Source organism: Akebia trifoliata, chromosome 16 (assembly GCF_017979445.1).
Source record: "Akebia trifoliata isolate Shusen 1 chromosome 16, ASM1797944v1, whole genome shotgun sequence".
In the NCBI taxonomy this organism is placed as follows: domain Eukaryota; kingdom Viridiplantae; phylum Streptophyta; class Magnoliopsida; order Ranunculales; family Lardizabalaceae; genus Akebia; species Akebia trifoliata.
Genome location: NC_141390.1, coordinates 6,202,074 through 6,226,192, shown reverse-complemented (window position 1 = coordinate 6,226,192; position 24,119 = coordinate 6,202,074). Strand labels below are relative to the sequence as shown.

The 24,119-nt window shown below is 33.9% G+C and overlaps 2 protein-coding genes across 3 annotated transcripts in view; both read right to left on the bottom strand.

Annotated features, from left to right (window-relative positions):
• LOC147382432 (stearoyl-[acyl-carrier-protein] 9-desaturase, chloroplastic-like) overlaps positions 1 to 4,835 on the bottom strand; it is an 11,151-nt gene extending 6,316 nt beyond the window's left edge. The window contains exons 1-2 of one of the 2 annotated variants that reach the window (XM_086428765.1): positions 4,483 to 4,835; positions 1,248 to 1,752 (exon numbers count right to left, since the gene is read on the bottom strand). In XM_086428765.1, coding sequence (XP_086284891.1) covers positions 1,248 to 1,752; positions 4,483 to 4,610 — 633 coding nt within the window. In that variant the 5' untranslated portion in view covers positions 4,611 to 4,835. Of the gene's footprint in view, positions 1 to 1,247; positions 1,753 to 4,018; positions 4,455 to 4,482 lie in introns of those variants that run through there. The other variant, XM_086428766.1, reaches the window with a different exon arrangement.
• A 7,060-nt stretch (positions 4,836 to 11,895) lies between these two features.
• On the bottom strand, positions 11,896 to 22,492 carry LOC147382431 (transcription factor bHLH128-like). Its single transcript, XM_086428213.1, has 6 exons — positions 22,029 to 22,492; positions 16,666 to 16,994; positions 14,684 to 14,815; positions 14,500 to 14,565; positions 13,403 to 13,471; positions 11,896 to 12,246 (listed from the first exon to the last, which is right to left on the bottom strand). Exons 1-6 carry the CDS (start codon positions 22,426 to 22,428, stop codon positions 12,193 to 12,195), a joined length of 1,050 nt encoding a protein of 349 aa, XP_086284339.1. The 5' UTR covers positions 22,429 to 22,492; the 3' UTR covers positions 11,896 to 12,192.
• Between the last annotated feature and the right edge of the window lie 1,627 nt (positions 22,493 to 24,119).

The following is a 24,119-nucleotide window of genomic DNA, read 5'->3' as shown; positions in this document are numbered from 1 at the left end:
TAATGAAGTAATGATAAAATTTCGATTTTGCACTTTTAAGTTAGAATAAAGCGAAAATTTCACCATCAATTCATCAAGAAAAGGGGTATTGACTTTCGGTCATGCTACACATAATCTTCCATCTTGCAAGGGGTAAACCTAATATTAGCAATTTTGCAAGTGTACAGCATAGTTTTAAAATCCGAAAACTCAACAAGACTTGAATGTCCATCAAGTTGAGTCAAATCGAAACTTCGGGAGTCGACTTGGCCAAGTCAAACTAAAAAAATCCCCCCCCCCTGCCAACAAGTCATTTTAAGATCTATTGTTCCTCTTCAATCTTAAGATCCATCTCTGCTCGGCAATCTTAATATCTACTCATGCAACATTTCCAACTCACAAAGAAAATAGGATTTTGGGTAGAAAAGGATTTTTTTAACAAGTGGTTGAAGTAGATGTATTGAAGATGATGAGTTTTTCATTAGAATAATCAAGAGTTTTATTGTAGAGGTTGAGGTTTATGGACTGATGACAATAATACGAGTTAAGCTTGAAAATGATGGATTTTTTAGTCAAAAAATCAAAAGAGTTTTCTTCAAAAAGTTGAAATAATGTTTTGAACTTTGAAAATGAGATTGAATAGATTAAAGAGCTTGAAGATGGTGAATAAAAGAAAAATAAGAATTTTTAGACGAAATTTTGGAAAAAAATTAAGGATGTGGGGAAATGCAATTATTGACTTAGTGCTTCTGACTCGGCTGAGTTTTGACTTGATTCACCCAAGTCTTCAAGTTGACTCATTCGAGTTGATTTTTCAAGTTTTGAGACTGATTCAACTCAAAATCCAACACTTGAGTCGACTCGGCAAAGTTTAAAACTATGGTGTACATTACAAAAATTCCTAATTATTTTCTATAATATTCATGTTCAGATCGCCCTAGGGGAATTAGAAGAGCTTACGTAGGGGACTTGGTGGAAATGCTTAATTTTAAACTCTCAAATTTGCAATTTAGTGTTATACCCCTTAATACCTTTTAACCTTCTTCTTTGCTTATTAGCAAAGGTTTACGTGGTTCGACAATGTCTACACCCATTGATGAGAGTTCATGAAGTTTCACTATTGTATATGAGAATGAATATTAATATAACCCTTAGATCCAAACTAAAACCAACTCTTTTAACATATAAAAATATCATTTTCTCGCCTTAGGGACGATAATTTTGAAATTGAGTTGAATAATTAATTTGGCATGAGGTGAGGATTTTACCATTCCTGATCCAATCAGATACTGAATTGTTTTCTCAATTTGGCTCATGTCCACTCGTCCCGAAAGATAGAGATACTTGTTGAGAAGGTCTCCATGCCTATTTTCTTCAGCAGTCCACGCCCTCGTCCAAACTGCCCAAGAGTTGGGACTACAACCTGTTTTGTCCCTCACTCCATCTTTGTTATTTAGCATTGTTTGGTAAGTTGGAAGGGCTTCCTCCGTAATCATATCTCCAACCAAGACAATGAAGTAGTCATCCGGGATCTCCTTCACTCGTTCCCTCAGCTCTTCGACCTGCTCGTAAAATCCCTCCGAGGCAGGGTTTGGTAGAAAATTTTGTGGTTGCCAACAATTCTCCACCGGTTTCAAGTGTATCAAGATGTTATTCTTCATCCAATCATCCAAGGAATTGATGATCTCAGCCATCTGGGGCGACATAGAATGGGTAACCTGCACATGTACATCTCGGGGAGTGTCCAAGTGCTTCTTGAAATAACCGAACTCCCTGAACATAAGAATCAAAGTTAGAAACTGATACTTTAAAGTTTAAACTCAGGAATTCTTTTATAAAACATGAATATATATATATATGAACAGCGTTATTACGACCCCTGTTACGACTCATATTGCGACACACCGTTTTGTCTTATATGGGAAAAAATATTTGGAATGGGCTGATTTTTTGTGAGGATGATCTCTGTGATGAGGGGATCATCCTGGCAAAAAATCATCAAATTCCAAAACTTCTAACCCCATCAAAATTGATTTACAAAAATTGGACGGTCTAAAATTGTTCAACTTGTAAACATGGGCTAGAGGTTTCATAATAAGCTGATTTTTGGCAAGAATGATCTCCTCACCATAGAGATCATCCTCACAAAAAATCAGCCCATTCCAAACATTTTTGCCCACATAAGACAAAACGGTGTGTCGCAATGTGAGTCATAATAGGGTATGCAGAACCTGACCCCATATATATATATATATATATGGGTAGCGATCCATGGCCAACAGTTTGGCAAACATTTTGGCAAACACATTTTTCAAAACATGGGTTAGAGGTCTTGGAATGGGCTGATTTTTGGTGAGGATGATCTCTACGGTGAGGAGATCATCCTCACCAAAAATCAGCTCATTCCAAAACTTCTAACCTCATCAAAAATGGTTTACAAAAAATGGACGGTTCACGATTTTTCAACTTGTAAAATGGGGCTAGAAGTTTTGGAATGAGCTGATTTTTGGTGAGGATGATCTCCTTACCGTAGAGATCATCCTCACCAAAAATCAGCCCATTCCAAGACCTCTAACCCATGTTTTGAAAAAGTGTTTGCCAAAATGTTTGCCAAACTGTTGGCCACGGATAGGGACCCTATATATATATATATATAGGGTATATATATATATATATGGGGTCGGGTTCCTGCAACACACATTGCGACACACATATAGACAACGTGTTTGTCTTATATGGGCAAAAATGTTTGGAATGGGCTGATTTTTTGTGAGGATGATCTCTGTGATGAGAGGATCATCCTGGCAAAAAATCATCCCATTCCAAAACTTGTAACCCCATCAAAATTGATTTACAAAAATTGGACGGTCTATAATTTTTCAACAAAAATTGGACGGTCTAGAAGTTTCATAATGAGCTGATTTTTGGCAAGGATGATCTCCTCACCACAGAGATCATCCTCACAAAAAATCAGCTCATTCCAAACATTTTTGCCCATATAAGACAAAACACGTTGTCTATATGTGTGTTGAAATGGTTGTCATTTGAACCTGACCCCATATATATATATATATCTAGGATGGCGTTATTACGACCCCCTTTGCAACACATCATTTTGTCTTATATGGACAAAAATGTTTGGAATGGGCTGATTTTTTGTGAGGAAGATCTCTGTGATGAGGGGATCATCCTGGCAAAAAATCATCCCATTCCAAAACTTCTAACCCCATCAAAATTGATTTACAAAAATTGGACAATCTAAAATTTTTCAACTTGAAAACATGGGGCTAGAAATTTCATAATGAGCTGATTTTTGGCAAGGATGATCTCCTCACCATAGAGATCATCCTCACAAAAAATCAGCCCGTTCCAAACATTTTTGTCCATATAAGACAAAATGGTGTGTCGCAAAGGGGGTCGTAATAACCCAACCCATATATATATGTATATGCATATTAATCAGGATCAAGAGCGATGTCCTATTACTATAAAATAAAAACAGTGTCTACACGGCATGTTATCATAGGAGTTAAAAACACATCGAACTCCTAGCCAAACCATTTTTTACATTGCACGAAATCCAATGTGTTTAACCTCCAACCAAAAAGTGCCACATAGACATCGTATGTTGTCATAGGAACGGGACACCACTCTGGATCGGAGGGCAATATAGCCATGCAATTTATATTCTAGGTGGGCCTTATTTAATAGGGGTTAGAACTACATGGCCTGCCTAGAATCCGAAAAATAAATAAATATATATTAAAATTTAAGAAAAGAAATATTTTTTTGCCTTGATCAAAGATTTTGATAATGAACGTCACCTAATTACTCAAAAATTTAATGTTCTTAAAATTATTTTTGTTCTTGATCAAAGATTTTGGCAAAATTTTTTTTTTTTTAATGTTCTTAAAATTTGTGGTATAAGATCATGTTTTTGGATGCCATATTGAGGTGCGATCAAGAAAGTGTTTTGCAATAATATTATTACAGATAATCATATATGAAGATCTACGATTTGATTAACGTAAAAGGTCACCTTTAGTCATGATTTTAAAACTTGGTTTTGCGTCTTGTCACTTCCATGTCGCATACCAAGTCATCTCGAATGAGCTTTCCGGTACATTTGAGAAGTTCAAAAAATGAGAAAAATAAACGTGGGTTTTAAATCTTGTCAAAATTGATTTGTTCGTCTGTCTTGTCCATGCCTGATACCAAAACAACTTGGGTGATGCGTCTCGGTCTCGGACAAATTTTGAAACCATGCCTTTACTTATCTCTACTATAAAATCACCACTAATCCGAAGGTTTCATAAATCATTGGCCATAAACTCTTAAGAGTCTAGACTCCATTGAATGAATTTAACAAAAAAATTCAGACTAATTAGAAAGAGAAAATAAAAAATAAAGTAAAATAAATAAAAAAGAATTAATATTGATAGATATAACGGAATCTCTAAGATTCTTTATTGAAGTGGTGAATGAGCAAACTAATAAACTCACTTAGATGAGGATGAGAGAAGATCGGAAGACATGGAAACCTTGGGAGATGTGAGATTGCCTGCAAGAGGGACACCAAAACATGGGTATTTGTTCGATTGAAAGGTGAGGAGACTGAGTTTCAGAGCCATTTTCACTTCAGCCTTTATTTTGCTTTGCTTTGATAACAGACACAGAGAGAGAGATGCTCAGCACATGGCAGAGAGCAGATTAATAAAATGTTACATTACTAAAATGCCTCCACATTGCTATGAAATTACAAGCATACCAACATATAATTGACATATTTTATTATAAGAAATTAGTACAAATATTTATATATGGAAAATTTTGTAGAATATTATATTTGTTATTAGAAGTGACTATATATATATATATACATATTAAAAATCACGATAAAATCATTCGGCTGTGTAAAAATTGACTTATTCCACCCCAATTTCTTAAATTATTTATCACACCGTAATTTCTTAAATTAGATTAAGTCACACCCTTCAAACATTACGAAGGTTTGGCTCAAATTATGATCCCAACATCATAACACTCATTCAAATAATTTTATTAGTTGTTTATAGTTATGATTAGACTCATATAAAATCGTAAACCATAAAAGTAGATTATAATTTAGCAAAAAATTCTAAATACATAACAATCTAGCAAAAACCTGAGAGTGTTTCTATTGGCACCCCAACTTTTAGTTATGATTTTTTTTTTTTTTATATTTGCGGTGTAATCAATAAAAGTTGGGGTGCCAATAGTAGCTCTCTATTTTTATTTACAAAACAATTATTGAAATAATTTAAAATTAAATATTTAATGAGAAATTTACAAAAAAAAAAACCGATTGACTAATTTAATTTAATTTTTGATAAAAATAATTATTTTTTAATAATTTAAATATTTATTTCACAAATAAAATTATGATTTTTTTTTTGGGTGCTATTTTTAAGGTTATGTGTGATGCAAATCATTTTCTTAGGAGGGGGTAAGAAAAAATTTTGCCGCTAGTGAAGAAAAATCACCTATGTTGGAAAATCATTTTCTGCATAGTTTTCTAAATTTTGACGCACCAAACACTTGAAATTAGCAGTTTTCAACAGAATTACAATTTTCACCTAATTTTTTGTGCAATCAAATGTCCCCTAAGGTGTTCTCTAAAATCTAGTGGGTTGTGGTGTTAGATTGCCAATTGAGTAGTCCATTTTAGTTCAATGACGCTTAATAAGATTTGAAATCTTACTTAATAAGGAAAGTCTTTCTCTTTAAAATTTTATTTTTGAAGGCCTCTTTTTATGGTGAGAGTTATGTAATGTCACAATTAAAGGTTTTTTTTTTTTTTTTTTCTTTTCTTGTAAAACATTTAAGAGGTTTTTTTCCTAGACGAATCTTATCACCAAGTGAGAGAGAATCAGGAGTTTTAAATTTGGGGTGTCTTCTCTCAACTGGAGGCCTTAGGTGGTTGGGATTTGTCAGCGTATTGAGTGTTGCTCTGCCATGCACTATTCATGCTGCTATCGTAGAAAATACTTTATTTGAAGATGAGTGCAAATACATTTCATACTAATCCAACTCAAGCTGTAAGAAACTTATTTAATGGTCACAGCCAACCACTTTCGGTCCCAAATCTTTGGGGTTGCTTTTAACCTTACTAGCCTTATGGTTGAGCTGGCCTTGGTGGGTATCCCCCACCTTGCAGTGAGCCTAATCCCATAGTCACATGGTCCTACGTGCAATTAATTGAATTGATGGTTAACCTAACCTTGGAAGGTTGCCCTAAACAGCCGACCCACTCTCTCTGATGAGCTAATCAATGCTCGGCTTGCCACCAGGCCAACCCCTTCGGGTTAGTTAAAGGGTAGATAACAAAATATACAAGATCGATGTTGATGAGGTTATAAGAAAATCAAACAATTCGAATTTTTTTTTTTTTTCCATCAAATAAACTGAAAAATGTGGGATTTTATTAACTTTTTCCCTTACGACATAAGCTAAGCTGCATTAAATACACAAAGGAAAATAAGCATTTGTGTTTGGATAGAGAAAAATGGAGAGAAAAGAATAAATAATAAATGAGTTTCTCTCCATTTCTCTCGTTTGGATTGTTAAGTGAGGAGAGAAGAGAAAAGAATTGGAAAGAAGAGGAGAGAAAAGAAAAAAGGTAAGTTTTCTTTCACTCTAAAAGTGAAGAGAAATGGAGAGAAATCCTTTTAAAATATTTTCTAATTTCAACTCTATCCTATATCACTTTTAAGATATTTTAAAAGTTGTCCCAAGCTCTCTCCTATCAATTCGAACATGGTGGAGAGAAATTGAGCTTCTCTTCACTTCTCTCAATTCAAAAATAACCTAAAAGAGACGGATGACATTGAAAACAAAGACTTAAGATCGAATACAATACATCGTCCCTATTTATAGGAACAGTGATTATGTAGCAGGCTTTAGTTGGAGCTTAAACGCAGCCCAATTTGTTTTCTCAGCATCTACATGTGCCATGTAGACATCCTTTGTATGTATACGAGTGAGACACCATACTCGATTGCAACTCAAGAACAAAATGGCACCCGTTTTTTCTTTCTTATTTTCCTTTTTTTTATTATTTGAAATGTACAACGTTTAGTTAAAAAACCTTATAATATGGATGGCATTTAAGTATTTAAACGCTATTAATTTCATTATTTTTATTGAGAATATCTTGAATAGAGTTTTCAATATAAAACTCTATACTATTAAATATTAATAGCATTTAATTAAAAATGCAAATAAATACTATACAAAAGCATATTTGTTGTAGTGAATATATATAAATGTTCAAAATTAGGAGTATAACATTCTCCATTTGTCATTAACTGTAAAGAAAAAAAATAAAAAAAAATAAAAAAATCGTTAAAAATGATTGTAATCGCTACTAAAAAACCTTAGTATGGGAAGAAAATAATAAAAATGGTAGTTTGGGTATTTCAAAAACATTATTACGAGATATGTTGTTGAGGGGCTATTAAGAAAATAAAAATTTACTAAATTGACTATCAAGCTAAGGTCCAAAAGTTATTTTTTCGGTAGCTTATTTTTATTGAGTTCAATAACTCGTTGCCAGTGGGATTCGAACTCAAGTGTGTATCATCATCCAAAGACTACCAACTAAGCTAACTAGCTACCCCCCAAAAGTTAGGAACTATTTAGAAGAAAATCCTTCCCACAAGCTCTTTCAAGTAATCTTAAGCTCAAATTAACAATGTAATATTATAATGTTTGATTAACACATGTATATTGTTGTCAACTTCTAAAGATATCTTGAAGAAAAACTCTTTTAAGGGGAAATTTCCATGATCACACCTTCATATGATCAAATGTCACTTGAATATAGAGCACAAAATTTAAAAACTCCAACAAAAAACTATGACAAAGAAGGAAAATTTCACTATTGATAGCACTATGTGAAAAAAAAACCCATATTTGACTGCCTTGGGCCGTCAAATTTCATAAAATTCGACAGACAAATGAGTCGAATTGGTGTCGAATTTTTCATTGTCAATTTTTTGTTTTTGACGGGCCGAAACTATCAAATTAATGAAGGATGGGAGAAATTCAACAATTCTAAGCCGTCAAATCTTGGAACGTCAAGAATTTTGACAATCCACCGTCAAAATTCAGTTTCTAAAATCCGTGGGCCTTGGCACGTCAATTTTTTCTGTCGAATTTTTCAATTTTCACTTAGTGTAGGGGCGGAGCCAGGATGTTTGGTCAATGGGGTCTAGATCATCGTTTTTTTTTTTTTTTTTTAAAGAGATTTACCGGATAGACCTCACTATTGCATTTTTATTACAAAAGCTCCCCGAAGTTCTGACAACTCCAAGGGAACCTTACTTCATCAAATTTGTTACCTAACAAACCTTATTATGGGATCCACATCATTTTATAATATTAAATACATATATAATGGCCTCATTTCATTATATCAAATACCTATTATACTCTCTCTCTCTCTCTCTCTCTCTCTCTCTCAACATCTATTAATTCTCCTTAAAACTACGAATTAAACCTAAAAACATTTTATTTGTTTATTTATTAAATTTGAGTTTTATCATGAAATACATTTGGTTGTGGTGTTGGCTTGTCACTGCATCTATAAAGGCCTAATAATGATTTTGGGTGAGACAATTGATGTTGAGGGCATTTATAGATATTTAGTCTTTCAGAAGAATGTGGATCCCACTCCAAGATTTGTTGGGTAACAAACTTTAATAAAATAAGGTTCTCTTGAAGTTGTTTTAACTCCAAGGATTTTTTTTAAATAGAAATACAACAATTCATTTAGACAAATCTCTCTCTAGAAAAATAGTTTCCTCACCAGCTTAGTACGATTTTAAGGGTCCTTGAGCTCAAATGGGATACTACAGTGGCAATCCAACAACATAACCCTCTAGATTTCATGGAAAACCTAATCCAACCAATTTTTTTTTTTTTTTGTTTTTTTTGGGGGGGGGGGGGGGGGGGGGCTTGATCCAAGTTTTGAAAATGTATGGCTACAAAACTTCCACGAAACTCTCAAATTTAAAATTAAAATTCAACGGTGGAAAATAACATTTTATTAATTTTTTTTCTTTTTTAAGTTCATAAAATTTTGTCCTCTACAATTATGTTGCACTGGATCATGTTTTTAGATGCCACAAGGTGAGCTCAACGATCTCTAGTAAGAGTTGAAATCATACTAAGTTAGTAAGGCTAGTCGCACTCTTTTAAGTCTGTTGAAGGCATTAAAGAAAAACCAAAATAAAAATACTTTCCTTCCTGGTAAGATTTTAAACCTTATTAAGGATTGTTTTGCTCAAATAGATTATCACGTTAGCCATCTAACACCATAGTCATCTAGATTTCATAGAAAAACTTCAACAAAAAAAAAAAATTCAATTTTTTCTTTGTTTGGGCTTGATCCAAGGTTTTGAAAATGAACGGCTACTGGACTTCCACCTAACTCTCAAATTTAATATTAAAAATTCAATGTTTAAAAATGACTTTTTTTTTTTTTTTTTGAAAAATTTTTATTTTAAAAATTCATAGAATTTTGTCCTCTAAAATCCTTAAGCATGTTTAAACATTCTTTTTTCAACAAAATTTGGATGCCACAACGTAAGCCCAAGGACCCTTAGTAAGGGTGGAATCCTAACTAATTTAATAAAGCTGGTCGGACTAAAAGGAAAACATGCTATTCCAACGACCAAGGTGTAGGAGAATAATCTTAAAAAAGGAAAATGGTGTCTCTATTAACGATCAAAGTGTAAGGGAATAACAAAAGAAAATTTCAAAAGTTCAATTAGGGTTATAGCCCCTACTCATCCCTACATAGCTCTCTCCTTCCCCTCTATACTATTGGATTTAAGTTTTAAATTTGGGATTTCAGTGGCAGTCCTTTTTCAAAGTCCCTGATTAGGCCAAATAAAAAATGTTTTTTATTTTATTTTTTCTTTAATTTAACCTAGACCATGAACTCTAACAAGTTAATGTGTTATTTGTCCCAATGGGTAGAGTATGGTTTAGTGTCTTTGGCCCGACTTGGATCCATAGTAAACTATATTTTTAGATTTATCAAGATATCTTTTTCTAAACTATGAACTCTAATAAAATAAAAAAGTTTATAATGATAAAATAATAGAGTATATGTAGAAGTGATTTTTGTAATCATCTCTAGATCTTCGTTCTCCCATGTGTTTTGAACCATCCTTATTTCTTGATACACAGAATCTTTGATGCCTAAGTTAGATCCTACAAAAAATTTGACAAAATTTTTAAAACTCAAAAATTTGAGTATAACCTTTTTCCTCTATTTGTAGAGTGGGAATTTCTATCTTTCATGCTTCTAATCTTATCTCCTTTTATTTTTAGATAAGAAGCATAGGAATCCTTTAAATTAGAATCTTTCCTAGTCTATTGTGTTGCAATTCTAAGAATCCAGGGATCTGCGCACCTCTTTTTCTAGGATCTCATTCTCCTTAAATGTTTCACGAGCTACGATGACTAAATGAGAACATTAACTACCTGAGCGACGCAGTTGATAGGTTGGCACCTAGAGATCGGATAATGTTCCAAACAGTTTACCAACCCATGTGGTTACTTCTGTGGCTTGCAAATTTATCTCTCCATAGTATATAAATTTACAAAGAAGTAAAACTGGAAAAAAAAAAGTCAAACAGTTCAAAGTTATCCAACTGAACCCAATATAGCAATTTGATTGAGTGGGTCTTAATCCAATTTTAATGAATACAAAATGGTTTGGATATGATTTTAGTATGTAGGAATGAAGGTAGATCTGGATCCGAATTTGGTTCAATTTTAAATATGGATATAATCAGATCCTAACTAGATAGGTCCGACCCATTTTATGCCTCTTATCTTTAATTCTTCGTGAGATTCAAATTTTGGTGCAGTTTTACTTCTCTTTCTAGCATTATAATAGTAAAGATTTACCAAAAACTATTATTTAAATGGAGAATCACATTCTCTTTATTTATTTAAGGGTCGGGATCCGTTGACTCATGAAAAAACACATGATCCCAATCATTTAAATACAAAATCCAATGGTTGATATTTATCCTTGGGATAAGTATTACCTAGATTTTTATTATCAAGATATGCATAAATCTCAACTGTTGGATTATTTATCTAAACTGTTGGGATCATATATTTTCTCACTGAGTTATTCTTCATGAGTAAATGAATCCCCCCAACCCCTTATTTATACTTTCTGTGAAGCTACATTTAAATCAAAGGCATAAAGATAAAATCCATCACATTATCATGACTGCTTTGGTAAAATAATTACAAAAGTACAATAGTATGCCCATTTTTATAAATATATATAAACAATAAAAATAAAAACTATAGCTGATTTGGTAATTTTGGCTTAATAACAAGCTGTTTTATCGATGAATAATGCATAAGTAACCACAGGCTAGAACCTCATGTCACACCTTCTTTATGTGAAAGTGAATGGGAATCATAAATGCTTTTCATTGAGATACGAGTGAAAAAGCATCTATGGTTCCTATCCACTTTCACGTTAAGATGTGCAACATGAGGCTCCAGCTTGAGATCACTCCAGGACAACTCTTTGAAGATTTCTTTCGTAAGAGTACTAAAAAAACATAGTAACAAAGTTCGAATTTGGAAACTATTCAGCGAAAACTTCAAATCAGATAATTCGGATAAATTCGAAAGAAAAAAAAAAAAAATGGAAAATTATAGAGTACACAAATGATATTTACTACAAAAACACATCTTCCAACTCTCTAAAAATCATATATTGTTCTTGAAATTTGAATATTGAGAACCTAAAATTTTACCATATTAGCAGATTAACCATAATCATCAATTCGCCAATTTAATCGGCTAGTCCTTTGTTATGAGAATTTAACAAATTTTGTGATTATGCTAGAAAAAAAAAAAGGGCATGGATTTAGAATTCAAAAGTTTATTACATACTTCCTATCGAGGAAATAAATTTATTCAACACAACCATCGTTGAAATGCAAAGTTAAAAAAATAGATATTCTTTATATACATTTCTCTACTATTTTTATTTCTTCCAACTCAATGAGTTAAAGAAATGGTCATGGTTCCCCTACTCTCATCACCACCACCTTCATCATCTCTGCATCTATGCTTCTAACACTTGATCTTCCAAGTGGCTAACGTTTCACTCTCTCTTGGTTGAAAATGTTATGTTGCTTGCTTGCAACCACAAGTGCAATTCTCGAGATCTTTCTTGAGTTTCTAGCACAAATTAGGAAATTTAAAAATTAAAAATGAAGCTATTGACCAAGTCCATGATAACACATCCTAAATCCAATACTTAGAAATCACCAATAAAGCTGATTTTTGGTATGCAAGATCACCGAAATTGGTCAAAGACTTATAGGGTCAATAATGGAGAAAATAAATAAATAAATATGTCGTGGAATTTTGGTGAGTGAAGGAATGAATTTGGGCATCTAATGATCTGTTAGAATAAACTAAGATAGAGACAATTGAGATGGTTTGTTAATGTTCAATGAAGATCAATTAAAATTCAAGTTAGAAGAAATATTCAAGTTGAAGATCTTAAATGTTGAGTTTAGCACCACATTAGACACTCATTGACTTGTCTCTCATTTTATAAGCTCCTGGGCCTCTTCACTCATTGCTAATTGGTTTTGAGTTGGACTCCAAATTCATCATGGTACCAGAGAGGCCCTCTCTCTTCCATGTCACCAAGTTCGTATCTCCACATGCTTTGGCCCAGTCCAGCCGACACGTGCAAGGTGTGTTGAGTTTAGTCCCACATCAGACACTCATCGCCTTTCTCTCTCATCATAAGCTCCTGGCCTCTCCACTCATTGCCAATTGGTTTTGAGTTGGACCCCCAAAATTATCATTAAAAGAGTAGGAGGAGAATCCAAAAGAACGTGGATGAAGATATGGACTGATCACTATCAATAACAAAAGACTTAGCTTCGGACAAAATATAATGGAGAAACAAGATTCGTTTAACCAACTCCAAATCTTTAAAATAAGGCTTTGTTATTGTCGTGATGTTAAAATAAGGAGCCACCAAGTATGATGTGAGGATATTTTCCGCCAAATCTTGTGAAACTCAACTCCCTTGTATACATGACAATACATGAATCCAAGATATCTTTCAAGAGATCTAAGTCAAGGGGGCAAATGTTTGCCCAGTAAAATAGAAGATTTCTACAATATTGGCCTTAAAAGGAGTAGGGATTGTATAGAGTTTGCTAACTGCAAAAGTTGGGGGAAGATGAATGGCAACAATACTTTGTAATTTTTTATTTTCTATTTTTGTATATAAAGATAATATTTGAATGTATGATGAGAGTTTAGGCATATAATGTATAATTAATCTTTCGAAAGACATAAAACATCTACACACCTGAACTTCTCCCTGGAGCTCTTTGATGTGTTGAAGTGCCATATCCAACATGTCTGAAGTGCTTGTTTGCTGTAATTTTAATCCAAAATTAAGCTTATTAGAAATTATTGAATTTTAGAGGAAAATAAGAGGGAGGGAAAACTAGAATATAAGAAAAACAATTGTAATAAGTTCCTTCCATAGACCCATTTTTTCAAATGAGATCCATGATTGGTAAGGCTGTTAATGGGTTGAGTTTTGGCTCGGCTCATTTTCAGTCAGGCCAGGTTAGTGCTGACTTGGGCTTGTTGGGAGATTGGCCCATCCAATAACTTATATTATAAGAGAGCTGCTATTGGCACCCCAACTTATACTTATTACACTCCAATTTTTTAAATGATATATCACTCCCATTAAAGATTAGAAGCAGGGGTGCACACAGTTCGGGTTTGGGGGCAAATTGGAACTAAACCGAGCTTGATCGGTTCTACAAATCCAGAACCAAACCAACTAACCCCTAAAACCGAACCAACTCAAACCAACTTTAGTTCAATTTGGTTCGATTTGGTTCTCGAGTCTCCTAAACATAGATATAAAGATACCAATTATCAAATCTAATGGCTAAAAAACCCACAACCATCAATGATTTCAGTCGAAAGGTGTAACGTAACAAAGAGAATAGCATTGGAAATATACTATTAATATCTCTATAATCTCAATTATCTACTTAATAACATCAGTGATTTTTCAACTCATAAATACCTTGAAAAATATAAAAATATAACTTATAAAGTAATATATCATTCGGATATAGGCGGATATAGGGATGGATCCGTATCTGAATCCTATCCAACTCAAATCAAGGTATATCAGCCCACATCCAACCCATTTTTTAATTCAGATATACTTGAAGGAACCAAACCCGTTAAATACGGATTTGGATCCCTCGGATTTTGGATAAAATCCGACCCATTTTAAGCCCTAATTATATAGGCCAAATTTTACAATTGGTTGATACAAATGAATTTAAGGGCCGATTCAACTTGAAATTCAATGGAGTTGACTCAATTAGTTTTAAAGTAATGATTCAAATAAAGGAAAGGATGGTATAACATTACCTTGTCCATGTTGGGAAAAAGCTCTTGTAGTTTCCTCAATTTTCCGCTTATCCTAGTTCTCCTCTCCTGTACAATGTATATGAATAACACACAAAATATTTGCATATGCATTAGCAAAAAAATTCAGATAAGATAATGTACAAGCGAAAGTTATAAACACGACATATTTGTTAGTGTAACTAACCCTCTCAGCGATGCTTCGCGGGTGAGTAGCAAAACCACGCTTGGCTCGGGTTTTGCAGGGGACTGAGTCCTTCTGGATCTGGAGGAGCTTCTCAACAGTAGCCATCTCCATTGACGTTGTTGGTAGGCTAAACTGAATTTCAATCAAGAACCAAAAATATATATGAATAAATATATCATAGTCTATTTTATAAGAAGAGAAATGCTGACATTTAATGCAAGTATTTGATGTTACCAACTTACAACATGGTTCTAAAATTCATCCGGGACCCAAGATGCCTTGCCCAAGCCATCTTGTATCATCCGTGAACGAAACAAGATGAGAAACCAGGATTAATTAAAATCATGACCTAAAATATTTTTTTCTCCTTAAAATGTTTTTTTTTTTTTTTTAAATCAAAGATCTTTATTGATAGCATAGTTTAGAGGAACATGAAGCAGAAGACCAAACAAGGAAATAAAGAAAACAAGTAAAGAACAAACAAAGAGACCAAGACAAACTAAAAACAAAACCAACTAAACAACAATGCTACACACCCTATATCCCACTTGGTTATCAAGTCTTCGAAGTGAATCCCCTTTGATTCATCAAAAAACTTGCTCCACAAGAAGATAATCCCCAAAATAGAAGAAACAATGCCTTGAACCGATGATTATTTCCCCTCAAAGGTCCTAAGATTTCTTTCTCAACAAATTGCAAATGGAGTGATGCTCCAAAGCTTACTCTTAAACGCCAAAAAACCCTGTCCTATGACTAGCCAACCTTCCACTAAATTCCGAAAGGATTTAGGAGGAGCACCACATAACCCCATATTGTCTTAGAAAATAGGACCAAATCTCAATGGCTACCTTGCAATGAATGAATGAGTAAATGGTCTACGGACTCCCTATCCTCCTTGCATAAGTCACAAAAGTAAACTGAAATAACCCCTCTTGTCATAACATTATTCACGGTCAAGATTTTTCCCAAGGAAGCTACCCAAAGAAAGAAAACAACTTTCAAAGGAACCTTGGGACCCCACACCTCCACAACCGGAAAAGAACGGGCTACTCTCCCCACCAAGTCGCAATAGAAGGATTTGACCGTAAATACCCGGCTCCCAAATACGTGTATCCTTTCTCCTTAAAATATTATCCTTATGTCTTCTAGTGGTCAAAAGTAAAGGGTTTTATTCTTATAATTTCATGGGATTTTCCAAACAACTCTTTTGACCTTTTGTGACATTTACAAAAATATTATTGCACAATAATAATAAACCCTTGCTTTTTAACATTAAAAATTAAAACAAGGGTGACTTAGACCTGCTCCACATTATTATGATTATTTGAGATACCACTTGTGATTATTTGAGATACCCATGTTCTCAAACTAGTAACCCCTCTGATGTCGGTCTTCTCAAAGAAGCTAACTAAAAAGACCTAAATGCCCTTATCTTCACCCACTATACAAAAGCCCTTGATTTTTCTCCCCAAAACCAGTCACCTTCAATCTTTTAGGTAAATTATATTTTACCCTCATCTATTCTCCCTTTCAAACTTCAAAGCTCAAAAATAACATAGGATTTTTTGGGAAGTACAAGATGATGGAATTTTGGGTATGAAAAGGTTTCTCCAAGAAGTTAAGACAGTGTTGAGAAAACGAATGGATTGAAGATGAGGTTGAGTAGGTTAAGAGTAACTTACCCTAGAGGTTGAAGAGCTTGAAGATTATGGATTTTTGGGAGAAAAATCAAGATTTTCGGCTAGAGCTTGAAGATGAGGGTATTTAAATCATTTTGCAATAGTCTACCAGAGTAGATCAAGGGGAGAGTGGGGGGCATCTCAAAAATTCACCAACATGTGGAGGGGTATATGTAAATCATTTATTAAAACAAGCACTTTTTAAATGTTTTTTTATTTTTAAAAAAAATGGTATTGGAGGTTCCTAACATCCAGTGCTTGCATTGGTTAGCATTTCTCATCAATAAAATTTAAATTTAGTACCTGAGACTCCAAGCCATTGAGAGCATTGACAATGTCTCCATTAATATTCTTGATTCGTTTGCTCGGCGGGTTAGAAAACATGATCGTATTGGTATCATCCCACGTTCCCATCGAAAAGCTACCTGTGCCATAGGATTGTCCAGCATTTCCTGGACCATCATCGGAGCTACTTCCACCACCACCAGCACTCTCACTGATTTCAGAAATCTGAGAAAGATAATCTTGTCTGGTGAAGCTCAACTGAGACTTCAACCTTCCATTTGCAATTCCATGGCCAGTGGTTCCTGCTTGTGTGCTATAGCTTCCAACCCCCCTTGTAACATTAAAACCTGCAACCAATTTATTCAGACTTGACCGATCAACAAATTCACAAAATATATTTTAAAAAAAAAACAATTCATTCATTGAATGCAACGTATCACACATACAACTGATAATAAAACTATAGGTGATGTCAATGTCTTGTATTCTGGTGGGGGTACGCTGAGTTGCGTGGACTCAGGGGCGGAGCCCTCAGACCAAAAAATTTTACGGTTTTGGAAAGGGCAATTACGTTATATTTTCTTAAGGGTTTTTTATTTTTGGGCATTTCTATGTTTATGGGAGATAGACATGTTTTCTCTAGAAAATAGTGATTGGATGTTTGATCTAATCCGTGGACATAGGCATACTGCCAAACCACGTAAATCCTAGTGTTTTGTGTGCAATTTTCAGTTGACTCTGCTGGTTTTGTTTTTTCACATTACGTACATCCATGAATATGAGATGGCGGGAAGATTCTTGCCTTAGTTAGCAATTCAATGTACTTGACATTTAGGTCCCCTTTTCTAAATATCCTCTATCAACAATTGATTTTGAAATATCATTCATATTTTCACATAATTATCTCTTAATGCTCTCATATAGTCATCTTGAAGAGAAGAAGCAAAATCTAGTCTTGTATCTACTCTTAAGACTAGATTTGTTTTGGCTAAGCAAGAGAAATAAGTATTTTACAGAGTGATAGGGGCATACTGCCTAGATTGCAAAACACAAAGTCTCAAGAATCCCAATAAAGGCTTCCTCCTTAATGGCTGATGGCATCTCCACCATGGATAAAAAATTCTAGTACAACAGTTCCTAGAAGCATACATAGCTAGAGTATCCACTACAGAGCTTCCTTCCATAAATACATGAATAATAAATCTTCCAAAAAAATACGTGAATAATAAACCAAGAATGAACAATTTTTCAAACGGTCTAGGCAAATTTTAACCCATTCATCTACCAAACAACGATAATTACCGCCCTTTAGCGATCTAACAAAAAGAACATGGTTTGATACAATCACCACACTCCGACCAGCTAGAGTAGAGTACCTCAGTCCTTCCTCCAAAGAAAGAAATTCCATCACATTATTAGAAGCATAACCAAAGAACATGCACATTTACTTTAATCAAATCTAGATTAGGCTTAAACCAGTAAACACCCCTCTTTAACGATTCTTCATCATAATTTCAATCCCCAATTTTACTAGAATATGTTTCTTAGTGCTGTCTATCACTGCCTAGGGATTTAAATTGGATGCCAATTCTCTCAACCAAAAGATGATGACGCCAATGGCACATAGGAACAGAGCTCCTTCAATTATCAAAGATTCCCTTTTATATTATGCTACTCTTAAGACTAGCTAGTTTAATTGACAAAAAATCCAACCACTTATGGTGGTTTTTAATAATTTCATCTAGTCATACTTGTGGTGCACAAGTTCTGATAAGTTAACTTTCTCTGCTCTTCAAACTAGTTTGATTGTCAAAAACCTACTAGTCACTCACATAACAAGTATAAATCTATTTACAATTATTTTTAAAATCATCAATCAAGTATTTTCTAAATCATACATCTATTACATTTATATGTAACCAAAAGAATCCTATTTTTATATGCCAGCTTTTTTGCTCACAATTGTCCAAACCTAATGCTCATCGTTGTCTACTAGTCGTTCCAATCTGGTGTCAATGGAACGTACTGTTTAAGGGCACTTAACCAATAACCTTTCTCACCTATCACTGCATCATTGTCACAATGCAGTAATAAAAAGTGTTTTGATATTATATCTATGCATTTGACATTTTGGGATCCATGTCAAGGAATGGAGTCATGGTATCAACTATTTCATTATATTGGAATACATGTAAAGGGATTCAACACTATTTCTATGCAAGATATCAACATGATGCAACTGTACTTTAAAGAAAAAATTAATGATAGATGTATCAAAAATGTTCAATGATTCTAGTGTGAAACAACCAACATTAACCAGGCCAAATGATCCTGACCACCTATACTTGGATCACTACCACATCATTGATGATAAACTTTTTATTTTTTTTAGTTTTCTTTCTATGTGTAGGAAATATATCAAAGGTTGGTAAATCAATGGCTAGACCTAAGGGTGGTCAATGGGCCAGAGCACACAATTAAAATTCAGGCATGCGACATCTGCTTACTAATGGACATTGGGCTGGAACAAAGATATCATGAATATCACATCTTATCGAAAATTTTCTACACGTCCTAATCCGTTGCTCTTGTTTCCTGCCCAATCAGTGATATACATATAAAACAGATCAATACCATTAATAAAAGAAATAATAAAAAAAAAAAAAACAAGAGAAAATGAGCTCTATCTTGTTACACAAATCTCATCTGGATATTGGACGATCAAGAAGATAGAGATACAAACGGACGTTATATGGACACTTTTGCATCTAACAACCAATGAGATAGTGAAATATGAGAGAGAAGGACAAGCTAGTTAATAATCAATTTTCCTCTTTTGGAAAACAATCTATGTTCTCAGGTTTCTCAGATATACATAGCCAAGTTGTGCCTAGTAGAAATATTTCCAAATTTAGTTCACAAAAATAGTAATTGATTTTATGACTGATTCTCCAAAGGATCTATTTATGTATCAAAGATGAGTACAAAAGCTCAACTTACTCACTCCCAGTAATAGAAGTCTTGGCTTTGGATGGAGTGGAAGGAAGGACATAAGAAAGAGAGGGACAAGAAGCGACGTGGATTGAAGTAATGACACATGTTTTAGATACATAGAATTTAATGACGGAACAAGTTTCGTTCAACTAACCCCAAAATCTTGGAATTAGACTTTAATGATAATGATGATAAGGTGGGCATGAAAGATTAAAAGAATAAAACTGGGAGGTATATAACCTGAATTACAAGTTCTATACTTAGTGATTGGAAGCGTCAAGAAACCATCTATGTTGGAAGCAGGACCATCCTTAAAAATTAGAAATTGAACTATTTTATCATTAGAAGCAAGAGCAAGAGCAAGAGCAAGATTCTTAAATGGAAGCACCCATGTCGCCGGGGCAAAGTCAGGATTTTGCTTATGTGGGGACAATTAAGACCCAAATAAATTTTAAAAATCCTTGTGGGGGCAATAGTGACGGATTTTATTTTTTGCCGTTGTATTTGTTGTAGTAGTAGTATATAAATTCTTACATATTTTAAAAATTATTGTGGGGGAAAGTGCCCCCACAATAAATCCTCCCCTACCATGTTGGGTAGAACCCTCTAACTTCTTGGTCAACAAATGACATGTAGAGACACAAGACACCCTACGACAAGTTGGTCTAAGCCTAGCCCAAAAATTTAACAAATCGACTCCAAACTCGGCCAAGTAACTCGAATGGAATATATGGAAATTAGTATGATAAGTGGAAATCTATTCCAAAAATGAGCCAAATAATATATAATTTTATGTTCCTTTTGATATCTAGGGTCATATTGTAATTTTGATTTCTTAACAAAATCGTAAATAAGTGAAGTTCTAAATTATAAATATTAACTTTTATATGTTAATGTTTGGGGATTGTTCAAGGGCCAATCATTTCATCCTATATGAGTTACAAGTTCCGTAATAGGCTGGTCTTTTGTGATGATGATCTTTATGGTGAGGAGATCATCCTCACAAAAAAATCATCTCATCTCGAAACTTCTAACCCCAGTTTACAAGTTAAAGAATCGTGGACCGTCAATTATTTGTAAATCACTTTTCATAGGGTTAGAAGTTTCACAAAAACTCATCCCATTCCGAAACTTCTAACCCAGATAAGACAAAACACATTGGCAAAATGTTTAACCCTTAGTCATTCGCATTTTGGTAATTAAAATGAACAGTTAGCCAGAATCGTAAATAACTCATTTTCGGCTTACGAAAAGGTAATTCACCCTCAATGGTTTGAGTAGTAATAGACTGGACGAGGTGATTTTTATGAGTCAACTCGGATCACTAGGGACGAAACGAGAGGAGATTCCCGACTTTTAAAACCATGAATGCCGTGTGCTTAAAGTTGGTGTGAAATAATGTAACCTTTATAATTTATTATGAGAAACACTTTCCTTACTAATTTAGTAGGATTTGAATCTTACTAATTAGGGTCAATGAGCTCAAATGGATTACCCAAACTATCAAATCCCAAATCATAGTTCTCTAGATTTCATGGAAAAAATCATATCAAAATAATTTAATTTAATTTAATTTTTTTTTAGCTTGATCAAAGGTTTTGAAAATGGACAGCTATGAACTCCGAAAGATTAAGTTTTTCTTTAAAGTTTATAGAATTTTGTCCTCTACATCCCCACGGTATCTGATCATGTTTTTGGATGCCACAAAGTGAGCTCCTCTACCCTTAGTAAGATTTTAAATCTTACTAAGTTAGTAAAGTTAGACATACTCATTAGTAATACGAGTCAGGCTAGCCTTACTAAGTATGAAAGATTTCAAATTTTACTTAAGAGTCGTTGGGCCCGCATTAATTACTTACATTGGCAATCCGACACCACAGCCTTCCAGCTCACCCCATTTTACTTGTTCAATGAACCTCTCATGTCCATGATACTATACTCTGTGGACCCCACACTCCATACCATACAACGAGGTCCACAATTGATGCTCATTGTAGGGCCCACATAAGGCTCATAATAAGATTCTTTTCAGCAAAGTCAAAACTAATTGAAAAACTAGGAAACCACTATACACCCCAGATTTCAAACTGTCCTAGTGGTTTTCAAAAACCACTAGTGGTTTGACTCCCGTTACGAAACTATTCTGTTTCGGCGAAACAAGAAACCAAACATATTTAACAGATCGGATATTTTGTCCTAAAAAGTATTGGCCCAGAAAGGGTCACACACAAAAGTTTTGCAGAAAAGATAACCAATCAAGGCAAGAAGAAGAACAAAAATTTAATACCGAAATTACCCATACTGACAAACATAAAAATTGATGGAAAAAAATACCAATTTAGGGATATAAATGGAAAGAAATAAAAAAAAAAAAAAAAAGTACTAACCGCTATCGACCATGAGATGGTTAAAAAACCCGGCAGGAGAGCTGCTGTGGCGAATCAAGGGAGAGGATCCATTACCTCTCAAATTAGTAGCCGTTGCGAGATCTTCTACGGCTACTTGATTCAAACCATAGGATCTCTCGAGATTCGTACCACCAACACGTTCATTTCTATAAACCTCTTTGAGATCAGGAGATCCGTTGGCTTTGCAACTCGATTCAGAGGTCAAAGAAGACGAGTCAGCAGAGAAGTACCGAGTCATTAGAGATTCTGATCCAACGGTGGAGAATTCTTCATCCATCCCGATTACGGAATCCACAACACTAGTTATGAGAGAACCTGGAGCTGACACGTATCGAGTTAGGCTTCCTGGGCCCATGGGCCTGTGAGATGTTGGGTACATCTGCAGAGAAATTGAGAGAAGAAGAAGAGAAGAAGAAGAGAGGAAAGATGGAGAATCAGAGAGGAAAGATGGTGCAATATATTATTAGGTTATGGTGGGTGTGAAATTATGAGTGGGGATACCGTACTTCTAAGGGTAGATTACAGATTTGACTTCTCTACTCCCTTGATTGCCACGTGTCACACGTATTCGGACTAAATACTATTTTCTTGCTATTTTATAGAAATAAGTACGAAAAATATCTCAAAAGTTTATGAATGATGTACACTCCCTGTGACTCAATCCAACGGTAAAAGTTACGGAAAGTAGAAATATAGAAAAAAAGATATGCCACGTGGCATGAAATGAGAACAAAAATTGATGGGTACTCGAACTCCCACTTGTATAGAATCAGATTTGGTGAGGTTGTGATGCTTGTTGGGGAAAAGTTGAGGATTGAGTAATTGACTAAAGGCTGACCCACAAATCTAGGGAATTTATGCAATTTTATCTAGTTTTGATTCCCAAAATACCCTTTATGTCGGGGTGCAATGACAACAAACTGGAGAAAACTATTTGGTACCCTTGCAAATCGGTGTGAATACGCTGTTTGTAGGTTGGAATATGGAAATGACCAAATAACCCTCTAGAAGACTTAATGGAATAGCAATGCCATTAGCTTTAAAAAAAAAATAAAAAATAAAAAACATATTTTTTCGTAAATACCCCCAAATCAATAAGTAAAAAAGCACTTCAACTAAATATCCCTACGTCTTAAAAAAAAAAAAAAAAAAAAATTTAACTATCCAAATTAAATACCTTTTTTCAATTATTTTATATTACCTAAAAGTTTTTCAACAGTCAATTATTGTTTATACATATACAATTTGTGACGGTAAACATGGATAAGAAAGATTCGGGGAAAGAACATATATAAAGAAAAGGCTTGATAAAGGCAAAAGTATGCAATTATTGACACTAATAGTGTGACTTTATTGACCAAGAGTTTTCACAATAGAAGAATTAAAAAAATACACTGATACGAATGTGAAAATTCAAACATATATCATAAAGTCAACCACGACAATTACGAGGTCATCTTATAACTTAAAAAGGATCAAAGGATATCGAGATTTTAATCCTTATAATTATTATATATGTATTTCAAGTATTATTTCTAAAAGTAGTGAATTAACCACTTTTGAAAGCGTCTAGCTCACCATTGGATTGATCTTCATAAAATGTATATTTAATATTAGAAAAGTGGACATATGCACTTAGAGTTGTAATGGTACTAGTTGATAAATGAAACTAGGAATAAAATAATTTCAAAACTAGAATATGAAGAGATATATTAGAAATAAACTATTATAAGTAGGACCAAAATAGAATATATGCAATGTACCTTCACTTAAAAGGGAAAAACAAACAATATCCCAAAAAGCTCACTTCCACTTTTTAGATAATTATGGATAAGGTTGCATAACTTGGTGTAGATATCTCACATAGAATTAGTGCACCATCAAAAATAAAAATGGAGCCCCACTTCTAAATCGTGTGATCAATGTCTAATGATCAACTTAAATGGTCTGTTTGGTTGCATTAAAAATTGTCTCACATATTGTAACACCCCGAATTTTTAATTCGTATCTCGAGGAAAAATAAATAATGAAATTTTAAGAAAATCTTGAAAGTGGGATTTAGGGGTAAAA